Here is a 13,306-nt window from a genome sequence, read left to right on the forward strand (position 1 = left end):
TGAGGTTATTGATATTTCTCCTGGCAATCTTGATTCCAGCTTGTGCTTCTTCCAGCCCAGCGTTTCTCATGATGTACTCTGCATAGAAGTTCAATAAGCAGGGTGACAATATACAGCCTTGATGTATTCCTTTTCCTATTTGGAACCAGTCTGTTGTTCCATGTCCAATTCTAACTGTTGCTTCCTGACCTGCATACAGATTTCTCAAGAGGCAGGTCAGGTGGTCTGCTATTCCCATCTCTTTCAGAATTTTCCACAGTTGTGATCCACACAGTCAAAGGCTTTGGCATAGTCAATAAAGCAGAAATAGATGTTTTTCTGGAACTCTCTTGCTTTTTCGATGATCCAGTGGATGTTGGCAATTTGATCTTTGGTTCCTCTGCCTTTTCTAAATCCAGCTTGAACATCAGGAAGTTCATGGTTCATGTATTGCTGAAGCCTGGCTTGGAGAATTTTGAGCATTACTTTACTAGCATGTGAGATGAGTGCAATTGTGCAGTAGTTTGAGCATTCTTTGGCATTGCCTTTCTTTGGGATTGGAATGAACACTGACCTTTTCCAGTCCTGTGGCCCCTGCTGAGTTTTCCAAATTTGCTGGCATATTGAGTGCAGCACTTTCACAGCATCATCTTTCAGGATTTGAAATAGCTCAACTGGAATTCCATCACCTCCACTAGCTTTGTTTGTAGTGATGCTTTCTAAGGCCCACTTGACTTCACATTCCAGGATGTCTGGCTCTAGGTGAGTGATCACACCATTGTGATTATCTTGGTTTTGCCCTCAGAGAGGTTGTATTCTAAAGGTTGAGACTTTAAAATATATTACAAAATAATACTAGAAATATAACTGAATATGATCTATAGTTGCCTGCATAGGTACAATCCTCTGAGGTAAAAAATCTTTCAGTTATTAGAAATATTTAGAGGGATACGCTCCAGTATTGATGAAGAATGACATGAGATGGAAAGGCACTCTTTATATTTCTGATGAGAATGTAGAAGTAAGATCTTTCCAGTAGGTAATGGGATAATATTTATTGAAAGCCTTTTAAAATGTGTATCAAACCTTGCCTCCCTAGGGCAGTAGGTAGCATGTCAGTCTCATAAAAAGAGTATTGAATTAAAAGTATGAGTTAAAGGATTGGATGTACAAACTTTCCACCTCTCTCTCCACAAACTCCACTGAAACAATGGTAGACTAATTTTTTTTAAAGGTAAAGAAAGGAGCTCCCTTATGTCCAGTGGTTAGGGCTCAGTGCCTTCACTGCTGGGGCTCTGGTTGGGGAACTGAGATCCTGCAAGTCGCCCAGCCAAACAAAAAATAAATAATTAATTAAAAGGTGAAGAAGAACAACAACAGAAACCCAGACGGTAAAGTAGCACATGCATGACATCAGTGAAATTTCAGACAGTGAAAACTATGTGGATAAATAATATCCTATTGAGTTGTCAGCTTTCTCTGCAGCAGGGAGAACTCAACAAGAAATGAGAACCCCAGAAAGGAGCAGGAATTGAAGATATTAATACCAGACACCTCTAAAGGTGGGGATGCGAGTGAGACTGAAACAAGGGGTTGCTTCAGTGTGTACAAGCAGTAGATTCCAGATTCCCTGTCCTGCCCCAATAGTTGAGGGTTGCTCTTCTCCATTCCTGCCTGGAAGTGCATCCTCTGAGGAGCCTGAAAGATGCTAAGGTGCTGGGTAAAGCTGAGAGCAGAAACAGGGTGCTGGAGTGAAAATGTGAGGATAAATGAAAGCCTCAACCTTGACATGTGACACTCCAGTCTTATAACCTATAAGGGGGCAGGGGGCTGGATTCTTCTTCTCACTGGAAAACTAGCTGAGAGAAATCCCTCACCCGACCATTCATGTCTCTGCCCATTCCACAAGTCCCTGTGAGCCCCTGGCACTTTTTAGACTCCCCCTCTTAAAAACTGATAATCACCAAGGATCAACTGACTTATGGGAATAGCATCTAACATGAAAATATATAGAACAAAACAGAAAGAAAGGAAAGAGCTCAGAGGAAACAGAGACAGTGAAAAACTACCATTAATATAATCCAGGCATCTTCTGCAGGAAGCTATTGAAATTATGTACCCCCCCCACCTTCCCCCCCGCCCCCAACAAATGAGGTATAAACCAAGGGAGAAGAAGCTGTGTACCCAGCACACAGGGGTCAAACACAGAGAGCCAAGGCACTTCCAGGATCACAGTGAGGAACTCCCAGAGAGACAGCTGGTCAGGAGGTCCAAGGACCAAGGAACAGAGTGAAACAGGAGGGCAGAGTGTTCCAGGAGTAATGTCTCCATAAACAAAAGAAACCAATGAATTACCTGGTGTGCAGTTGCCTGTATTGAGGTGCATTTTTCAGGTCCATTAGACAGGATGGGGATGAATTAGTGACAGATATACAGAAAGTAAACAAATGGTGAAATGAAGCAGTTATTAAAGCCAGGATAAATAGAATGTCTCAAAAGAAAAGCAATGCCATCAAAGCATAGTCTGGGGCTCAGCTCTGAAAGATATTTTACCTAGTCATAATAAGGGAGACATTGAATATTAATTTTTTAAAGCACAAAGATTGCCTTGTGTGCAGATAGTAATGTGAAATTGTTAAATACTAATATCTATGCTAAATCCTAATGTCTACATTGAGCAATCAAGCACTGTAGTTAGAAACATGTTATTTAAAAATGTGGAATTACATTCTAGAAGAATATTACATTCTAGAAGAAACAGTATTTGTGCTTCTTATTTCTTATTTTTTATTTCTGCTCATCTGTCTTTTCTGACTTTTTCTTAAACAACATTTATTGATTATCTTAAGTTTGCATTTAAACCAAAAAAAAATTAAGAGAAAAAACACCAGCTGATTTTCTCAGACAAGATCATAACACCTATGGAGCAGATCCCATTACAGAATACTGACCTAACCCAGTTTGTTTTTGTTTGAATGTGCTGCTTTTATTACATCTTCAAGATTCTCTGTGGTTTGGCCAAGAGAAATGCTATTACCACAATGTCCAATTCAGTCTCTCCATCTATCCTTTCTCCACCTGGTACCTGTACCAACTGCCCTTCCTTTTCTCTAAACTCACCTCCTCTAGAAAACTATGCTTCTCCTTTTTTTCCCCTCATAATTAAAGTGGGGCTCAGACAGGAGTTGTGAGCTCTGAACACATGTGACATGGTGCTTAAATACGTTGGCTTTGGAGATGGGGGTCCAGGTTTGAACCCAGCCTCTGTAATCCACTAGCTATGTATCCTGAGCATACACTTTACCTCCCGAGGCCTCATTTCTGAAACAAGCATGTTAATATTAGCTATATCAGTGAACATTTGTGCCTTGAAGTAACAGGCACTCAGTAAATGGTTATTGCTGTTGTTGCTACTAATTCAACATATGTTTTAAAATAGTTACGTGTCAGATCTGGAGCTTTGTGTGGGGAGGTGTGATGGTTTTTGCCTTTGTTATCTGGTGAAGACCAGCACATAAAAAGATAGTGACAATTTAGCATGATGTGTGTTGGTTGGAGACAAGGTTAGGATCCTATGGGAGTCCAAAGGCATGGTGACTCACCCAGTCTTAGAGACATTCAGGAAGACTTCCCAGAGGAAGGCATATCTAAGGGCATACCTGAAGGATGGCTTAATGTTCCAGTGGAAAAAACGGTGTGTGAAAATATTCATATATTTGGTCTGGGAATGGAAGGCATTTGGCAGTGCTGACGTTTATCATCTGGTGAGGAAGAGTGAAAAGAGAGGAGGCTGAAGAGAGGCTGTGGAGAGCTGGGGGTAAACTTTGCAGATTTCAAGGACTATGACCCTTGGGTCTACATCACAGTCCAGCTTGATGTTGACTTTTACACACAGCCTCTCGAAACACAGCTTCAACATCAGGTCAACTGAAATCAGCCAGACAGGGAAGGACAACTATTCAATGATTTCACTTATATGAGGGACCTAGAATAGTCAATTTCGTAGAGATAGGAAGTAGAACAGTGGCTAGCAGGGGTAACAGGAGAAAGGAGAGTTTAAGTCGAATGGGTGTTGGACTTCCCTGGTGGACCAGTGTTCAGAATCCGCCTGCCACTGTAGGAAACATGGGTTTGATCCCTGGTCTGGGAAGATTCCACATGCCATGAGCAACTAAACCTGTGAGCTGCAACAAGAAAGGCCCTGCAGTGAGAAGCCTGAGTACCACAACTAGAGAAAGCCCCACTCTGCAACTAGAGAAAGCCCTGACACAGCAATGGGAGCCCATATGCCGCAGCGATGACCCAGCACAGCCAAAAATAATCCATATATGAATAATGGAAGCATAAATCTTAAAAAAGTCCTGTGGCTGTAGAGCTTCAGTTTTACAAGACGGAAAGTTTTGGAGATGCAGTGATGATGTTTGTGCCACAATGTAAATGTATTTAAAGCCACTAAACAGTGTGCTTAAAGATGGTTAAAGTGGTGCATTTAATGTTATGCACATTTTACCACAATAAATTTAAAATTAAAAAAAATTTAAACGCTATTTCATTTAAGCTCTACTCTCACACCCTAATGCTTCCCTGGTGGCTCAGATGGTAAGGAGTCTGCCTGCAGTGCGGGAGACCCAGGTTCGATCCCTGGGTCAGGAGAAAGACATGGCAAACCACTCCAGTAATCTTGCCTGGAAAATTCCATGAACAGAGGAGCCTGGCAGGCTACAGTCCATGGAGTCACAAAGAGTCAGACACAACTGAGTGACTTCACTTTTCTTGTACCCAAATCCTATCATAATCGTGCTTTTTTTTCTCCTTTGTTTGACATTTCCTCTGTTGTGCAATGCCCTTCATTGCAATAAGCCAATAAATGCAAAATTTGGGGCTGCAAGTTTGTCCCTGGTGGTTCAGGCCAATTGGTTTAGGACAGTGTTAGAGCCAGACATCCTGGAATGTGAAGTCAAGTGGGCCTTAGAAAGCATCACTACGAACAAAGCTAGTGGAGGTGATGGAATTCCAGTTGAGCTATTTCAAATCCTGAAAGATGATGCTGTGAAAGTGCTGCACTCAATATGCCAGCAAATTTGGAAAACTCAGCAGGGGCCACAGGACTGGAAAAGGTCAGTTTTCATTCCAATCCCAAAGAAAGGCAATGCCAAAGAATGCTCAAACTACCGCACAATTGCACTCATCTCACAGGCTAGTAAAGTAATGTTCAAAATTCTCCAAGCCAGGCTTCAGCAATACATGAACCGTGAACTTCCTGATGTTCAAGCTGGATTTAGAAAAGGCAGAGGAACCAAAGATCAAATTGCCAACATCTGCTGGATCATTGAAAAAGCAAGAGAGTTCCAGAAAAACATCTATTTCTGCTTTCTTGACTATGCCAAAGCCTTTGACTGTGTGGATCACAATAAACTGTGGAAAATTCTGAAAGAGATGGGAATACCAGACCATCTGACCTGCCTCTTGAGAAATCTGTATGCAGGTCAGGAAGCAACAGTTAGAACTGGTCATGGAACAACAGACTGGTTCCAAATAGGAAAAGGAGTACATCAAGGCTGTATATTGACACCCTGCTTATTGAACTTCTATGCAGAGTACATCATGAGAAACGCTGGACTGGAAGAAACACAAGCTGGAATCAAGATTGCCGGGAGAAATATCAATAACCTCAGATATGCAGATGACACCACCCTGATGGCAGAAAGTGAAGAGGAACTAAAAAGCCTGTTGATGAAAATGAAAGAGGAGAGTGAAAAAGTTGGCTTAAAGCTCAACATTCAGAAAAAGAAGATCATGGCATCTAGGTTCCATCACTTCATGGCAAATAGATGGGGAAACAGTTGAAACAGTGTCAGGCTTTATTTTTGGGGGCTCCAAAATCACTGCAGATGGTGACTGCAGCCATGAAATTAAAAGACACTTACTCCTTGGAAGAAAGGTTATGACCAACCTAGATAGCATATTCAAAAGCAGAGGCATTACTTTGTCGACTAAGGTCCGTCTAGTCAAGGCTATGGTTTTTCCAGTGGTCATGCATGGATGTGAGAGTTGGACTGTGAAGAAGGCTGAGTGCTGAAGAATTGATGCTTTTGAACTGTGGTGTTGGAGAAGACTCTTGAGAGTCCCTTGGACTGCAAGGAGATCCAGCCAGTACATTCTGAAGGAGATCAACCCTGGGATTTCTTTGGAAGGACTGATGCTTAGACTGAAACTCCAGTACTTTGGCCGCCTCACGCAAAGAGTTGACTCATTGGAAAAGACTCTGATGCTGGGAGGGATTGGGGGCAGGAGGAGAAGGGGACGACAGAGGATGAGATGGCTGGATGGACTCGATGGATGTGAGTCTGAGTGAACTCCGGGAGATGGTGATGAACAGGGAGGCCTGGCGTGCTGCGATTCATGGGGTCGCAAAGAGCCGGACACGACTGAGCAACTGAACTGAACTGAACTGAACTAAGCAGATATCAAAGACAGAAGTGCCCTAAGGGGAAATGCTGGCATCAGTGTGCTATCTAGTAAATAAGTTTTGGGCTAGATAGAACAGCTAACTCAAATCTTGAATGAAAGTATCCTCACTGTATGCCCCCAAAACTCCCACAGATAAAGATCAACCAAATATGAATTCCCTGTAAAGATTTTCAGATTCTCAAGGAAAAGATGAGTAAAGAAATATTTATTGACCAAAGAATAAAGGAATCACTGTGTAATTCAATGAACTCACCTTCAGATTTTCTTGGCTGCCCCTTCAGAAAGTGAGGAACATCCTCCCTGGCTACAGACTTGGAGGTTATCGTTTCTAAGTAAGGTCTTGGCAACAAAAAGCCCAAGTTCGTATTGAAGAGTTCCTGGGAATGTTCCTCTTTCTTTGCAAGTAAAGGCTCCGTGGTCACCGCCTTTGTCCTGAAGCCCACCATCTCAATGTTTTTTGGAAGTGAAACAGAATGTGCTGGTGTCCATTCCTGATGCCCTGAGGTTATCTGACTAAAGGGGGGAGGAAATAGTTTAATTTAAAAGGCATTCCCCATGTCTTCTGGATCTTCAGTTCTTAGCCCACCTGACACCACTGGAAACTTTGGAGGACTAGTTCCAAACGGTGCTGCTGAGTGGAATAGCTGTGTTGTTGAAAGTGCAAGACCTCCCCATTCTCTGACTTGCTCCCCACCTCAGCAGCCCTCTGCCACTCACACTTTGGTTTTCCCAGTCTCTGTTTCCTCAAGCAGAGAAATCAGAGGAGGAAAGGACAGAGACAAGGGGGTGCACCCTTGTACTTCTCCAAAGGCATTGACCAGAGGCCTTGGACCATTCTCCAAAGGCCCAGTACTTCTCAAACTATCTTTGGTGAAGAATCCATTTAAAATTTTACATTGCATCGTGGATTGAAACTTTTGTAAAATGTAATCAAAATGAATGACTATAAAAATTAAACAAAAATTGAAAACATGAAAATAAGCCTCAAATTTTCCACCATCAGATCAATAAATATAAAATTACTTGACTAAATGGCTACACACCTTTTTAAAGGTTTAAATGTCCAAGTTCTATACTGACTTCATTATTGACCGGTAACAGAAGGACCTCAGAACTCTGTTTTGAGTAGCACTGCTGCAAGGTCAGCAAATGGGTCCTTGGCCCAAATCCAGCCTCCAGTCTCACTTTGGGAGTTTGACTGGAACATACCCACCCCCATTTGTTTATATACCATCCATAGAGGCATTCAAGTTACGACTGCAGGGTTGAATCATTGGAACAGAGGCCATATGGCCCACAAAGCATAAAACATTTATTATCCAGCTCTTGCCACAAAATTATTTATTATGACCCCTGCTTGGGGATGTTTTTCTGAATTATTAAAAAAGTGGGTTGCCACACAAGTATAGACTTTAATTCCAATCTAACCTTTCAAAGAATACTTCTTACTTGTTTTCTTGTAAATCTTCTCGGCCCATTTCTTGGGGATGGCTGACATCTCTCGGAAAAGTAACAGTAATCTCAACACCTATGAAAGTGCAGGTCAGTAATAATAAGAAGAAGAAAGTAATGAATTCCAGGGGTGATCAGGAATGAAATGTTTTATTTTTGGTTATTTGGCTCATGTATTCTTAGTAATTACAGGATGAACATTCACTAGGAACTGAGTTTTAACCATCTTTGTATCTTTCCTGTCCTATATAAATGCTTGCTTAAAGGGCAGAGAATTTGTATAACAAAACATTCTAGAAGTAAAATAAAGCTTTATGATGAGCAGTGTTTTCTCCCTGAATGGAGAAAACAAGTCCTCCTTCTGTAAAGTGTGACTGATATCATCTACTTTGCAGGACTGTTGTGAGAATTAAATGAGATAATTTAAGTTGCCCCATCGGAACTTGCTTGTATTTGTCATTTGGTCATCTCTTATCTGATTCCAAGGAGTGACTTCTGGTATAACCCTTAAGACAGAAAGTTCCAACTTATAGAATGGATGCATGCCTACAAAATAGCACATTAAACAAATTGACATGAAAAACTAGTGTGGGGACTTTCCTGGTGGTACAGTGGATAGGAGTTTGCCTGCCAAGGCACAGGTTCAATCCATGATCCAGGGAGATTTCACTTGCCACAGGACAGCTCAGCCCATGAACCACAACTGCTGAAGCCTGCAGGCCTAGAGCCTGGGCTCTGCAACCAGAGAACCCATTGCAATGAGAAGCCTATGCACTGCAGCCAGAGAGCAGCCCCGCCTCGCCACAGCTAGAGAAAGCCCTTGGGCAGCCGTGCAGACACAGCACAATCAATATATAAACAAAAAATAAAAATAGTTCAGAAAACCTAGTGTGAACCATACCAGAATTGCCTGTCCTTTAAGATTTTCACCTATTCACTTTTTCCTATTCAACAAACTTTTATCAAGTGTATGCCAAATGTAACTCATTGTGCTTAATATAAAGAAACAAAGAAGGTACAGCTGTGGCCTTAGCAGAGACTATAAATAAGAAAGCAAAGAGCATAGCCAGATAAGCACTGTGAAAGAAGTGTGCAATGTGTATGTAGAACATAGACACGTATCCTTCCAGGAAGATGTAGGGCTTGTCCCAGTAGTCAGCTTATCCATCTATCTGTCACAGCCATTCATTCAGTCTGTGGATGCTGGAGGAGCCATGGTTTTAATCAGCTCCATTGATCGAAGTATAGTAGAGAAGATTTGAGCAGGTCGTGAATCAGAGAGATGGGTCTCCATCCCTCCTCTGCCACTTCCGGGGGGACCTTGGGAAAGTTACTTAATAGCTATCATCATCAGTGTGTGCATGCTATGTTGCTTCAGTCATGTCTGACTTTCTGTGACCCTATGGGATATAACCCACCAGGCTCCTCTGTCCATGGGATTCTCTAGGCAAGAATACTGGAGTGGGTTGCCATGCCCTCCTCCAGGGAATCTTTCTGACCCAGGGATTGAACCTGCGTCTCATAGGTCTCCTGCATTGGCAGGCGAGTTCTTTACCCCTAGCAGTACCTGGGAAGCCTAATCACCATCAGCGTATCAATTAAAGTTTTTATTATTTTTAAAGGACATTGGGTATTTTGTCAAATATATAGGAACCACCATAAGGAAAGCATTTTTAATGTGAAATGTTTATGCTTGTGTTATTTATAAGAGTGGTGCATTTAAAAAAAAGTAAATATTTCCAAAAGGAGTTTTGTGGGTTTTTTTTTTTTTCAATCTCTAAAAATGAAGTTTCCTTGGAATAGTGGATTTTCTTTTTAACTTTTCAAATATCCTATCGCCACACTATGTAGCACAAAATGACAGGCTTGGGATTACAGAGCTGGGAGGAACTTAGAGGTCATCCAAACCCTTCGTTTTAGAGATGAAAAAACTGACAGTCATGAGGTTGTGAGATGGCTCATGGCCACTTTTGCAGTGAAAGGCAGATGGATGTCTTTAATACCATTTTTGTAGTCATCCTTGAGGGCAAACACCTAGCTGACATGTTAGAGTAAGAAAAACATACAGCATACATTCCTAATAACTCAACTGTCAGTGAAAAGGATGCTCTGTAAGACTAGGCACAGTTAGACTTTGCTGTAGAAGTTATTCTACAGAATATTCATGTGAACATGTTCTTAACAATGACTGTACTTTTATATCATTGAGGACTAATAAACCTAGATGATTGTTTTACCAAGAATGTATTCAAGTAGATTAATAAGCTAAAAATCTGTTAATTGGTTGATTTCTCTTTTTTTTTTTTTTGATTTCTCTCTTTTTGAACCAAGAAAGTAAGATGCAAGTATAAGAAATTCCTGACATTTTAGACATTGTGAAAGTTAATGGTTCCTAAATGGGGAAAAAAATTTGGTCCTAATTGGCGGGGTTGGAGGAGGGATATTATAAAACCTTCTGACACTGAAATCATCTTGGAACATATATATTCTCTGTTTTGTCTTTTAAATACTGTGAGTGATCATAGGAGCCTCTGAACCTAAGAGTGGTCCAGGAAAGAGGATGCACTGTCACATGTGAAAATAAAACACTTGCTCCTATCTGAAAGCATATTTCCAGTAAGAAGATGCAAAGTAACCCAAACAGAAAATGTTATAGTAGAGAGAAACTAAGAAGCATCATTTACACACAACCAGAAACATAAACTTTCTTGCAGAAAAGAGGCAAATGGTATTCATAAAGTCAGAAAATGATGATTAATTATTAATATAAGTGCTAAATTTTTAAAACAAAAACTTAATTGGCCTCACCTAATTCATTCAATGAAGAGAAATTATTTTCTCCAGAAAAGTCTTACTTTTCTGTGTTTTCTACTTGCTTTGTTTAAATGGATGGGAATCGAGGTTCAAAATATTTTGATAACCTCTCTACCTTTTGATAGTTTCCTAAATCATGATTTTCAACAGAATTTGTTACAGCTACATTTACCAGTCTTTTTTTGCCACTAGTTTTCAGAAAACGAACTTGAGAGATGGATACCCAGGAGTTACACAAGAGAAGATAAGATGGCTTTATCCTTTCACTGATATGAGTATCAACAGCAGAGGGAGGGTCTAAGGTCAATGTAGAAGCATTGAGTATGCTGGTTGTGGCTGAGGCAGTGTGATCTGGGGGTCAGTGACCAGTTTTGAGATGTAGCTATAAGAATTCTTTATGACAATCCAACCTGGGATCTGTTCTTCTCCTTTGTGTTTCAATGGTCTATGAACTCTTCTAGTAACTTTTGAAACTTCCTTTCTTTTCACTCAAGTAGAACAGATTCTGTTATTTGCACATAAGAACCCTGATAGATATACACTGTATTTTTAAAAAATTAAGCCTAGTAATTTTAGAAAATAGGTTCTCATTCATTCATGAAAAGAATAATTTTACATGCTCAATTTCCAGTCTACAAGGTTTGCATCTGATATGTTCTGGGAAAATAGCTGATTAAGGAATGCAAGAAGATTTTTAGAATAAGGAAACGGATGAGGGATTGGGGTGAGGGGCAAATTGTATTTCATAAATTACCATCTGTAAAAGTCCGTAAGAAAGCGAATGTGTGTTGCAGGAATATTTAGCTGCTATGGATGTGAGAGTTGGACTGAGAAGAAGGCTGAGCGCCGAAGAATTGATGCTTTTGAACTGTGGTGTTGGAGAAGACTCTTGAGAGTCCCTTGGACTGCAAGGAGATCCAACCAATCCATTCTGAAGGAGATCAGCCCTGGGATTTCTTTGGAAGGAATGATGCTGAAGCTGAAACTCCAGTACTTTGGCCACCTGATGCGAAGAGTTGACTCACTGGAAAAGACTCTGACGCTGGGAGGGATTGGGGGCAGGAGGAGAAGGGGACGACAGAGGATGAGATGGCTGGATGGCATCACAGATTCGATGGATGTGAGTCTGAGTGAACTCCAGGAGTTAGTGATGGACAGGGAGGCCTGGCGTGTTGCGATTCATGGGGTCACAAAGAATCGGACGCAACTGAGCAACTGAACTAAACTGAACTGAAAGACCAGGGCAGTGATCCAAACATTTGAGTTTATATATATTTTAGTTAGTGAAGCTTCCTTTTTAAAAGAATAATACAATAAACAAACAGATATAAATTAAATGATTAAATACGCATATCTACAATCAAATAGTCACATGGATGTGCATAAAGTCTTTATAAAGTGTGCAAACACTTAAACATTAACAACCTGGGTTATGTTAGAAGCATGTAAATGGAATTTAAAGAGATTTATTGTTATTTAAGATTAATACAATGCACAATAAGTCTCCATTTTTATTTCAGACTTTGTGACTTGAAAGAGTTACTAGCTTACTGAAGACTCTTATCAACTATGAGAAGAAAACTTAGAAACATAATTTCTTCTTTAGAATGTATAACTGAAGTTATGAAAGCTTAAAACTGTAAGAACTTAGTTGAGATGCTGCCTAAGTGTTATGGTTCCTACATGAAAATCTAAAATATTACATACAAATTGATTTTTAAAGTATTATTAATATGAAGGGGCTTTCCTGGAGGCTCAGATGGTAAAGAATTTGCCTACGATTCAGGAGAACCAGGTTCAATTCCTTTAAGCACCTCAAATGCAAGCCATCTCTAAACTGAGCTGAATAAACATAGTATTTAATCTCTTAGAAGGTGATTGGGACACAGCTGGGCTTCTGAGAACTCAGAGTTGAAGTCTTTGAATGTCAAAGGCAGATGACAAGGACTACTTGGAGGGGATCAGGACTTGTTTATTTTAATTAGGTCTTTCAGGGTTCGTGGTGTTTATAATTTCTTCCCTGCCCTCAGCCAGGAGAAAGGAGGTACCGAGTGAGTTTGGGAAAGATGGGAGGCTGCCCAGAAGAGGGCAGCATTGCATAAGGGGTCAAAGGAGACAGTGGCTGAGCTAGCACTGCAGCCTTCAGGGTGGTTAATGGGGATGAGAAAAAAGACATCCGAGAGGGCAGCTTCCCTGGCATGTTAGAAATGCAAGTAGGAAAGTTACCAGAAAAGAGATCGGAGCAGTTCAAATAAACGTTTCATTTAAGAAGTGTGTAGGGGAGTAGATGACAGACAAATGTGATCACTGTGATGATTATGTTCTGCAGTGAGAATCTGTAAATACCTTGTGATCTGTTCAATGCAAGGACGTTTAAGAATAGGACAGGATGACGCATTTGGAATGGGTGCTGTTTTAGGAAATTCCAGACTTATGGCCTCCTAGAATACGAGAGTGCAACTTGGGCCTTTAGTTCTTGGTTCAGTCCCCCAACTCCCCCTCAAGGGAAGGGTCTGGGATGACAGCTAATGGAGAAATGCTTGGTCCTGGAAGAGAATAAGGCTTCCCAGGTAGCACTAGTGGTAAAGAA

At 40.8% G+C, this 13,306-nt stretch overlaps 1 protein-coding gene across 5 annotated transcripts in view; it reads right to left on the bottom strand.

The window, feature by feature from the left end:
* MAP3K19 (mitogen-activated protein kinase kinase kinase 19) overlaps positions 1–13,306 on the bottom strand; it is a 41,906-nt gene that overhangs the window by 16,599 nt on the left and 12,001 nt on the right. For 4 of the 5 annotated variants that reach the window (XM_018062192.1, XM_013968415.1, XM_013968417.2 and 1 more), the window contains exons 4-5: positions 7,900–7,978; positions 6,704–6,963 (exon numbers count right to left, since the gene is read on the bottom strand). The exons of the other annotated variant lie outside the window; for it this stretch is intronic. In XM_018062192.1, coding sequence (XP_017917681.1) covers positions 6,704–6,963; positions 7,900–7,978 — 339 coding nt within the window. The remainder of the gene's footprint in view (positions 1–6,703; positions 6,964–7,899; positions 7,979–13,306) is intronic. 5 annotated transcript variants of the gene reach the window in all.

This window comes from Capra hircus, chromosome 2 (genome assembly GCF_001704415.2).
Source record: "Capra hircus breed San Clemente chromosome 2, ASM170441v1, whole genome shotgun sequence".
In the NCBI taxonomy this organism is placed as follows: domain Eukaryota; kingdom Metazoa; phylum Chordata; class Mammalia; order Artiodactyla; family Bovidae; genus Capra; species Capra hircus.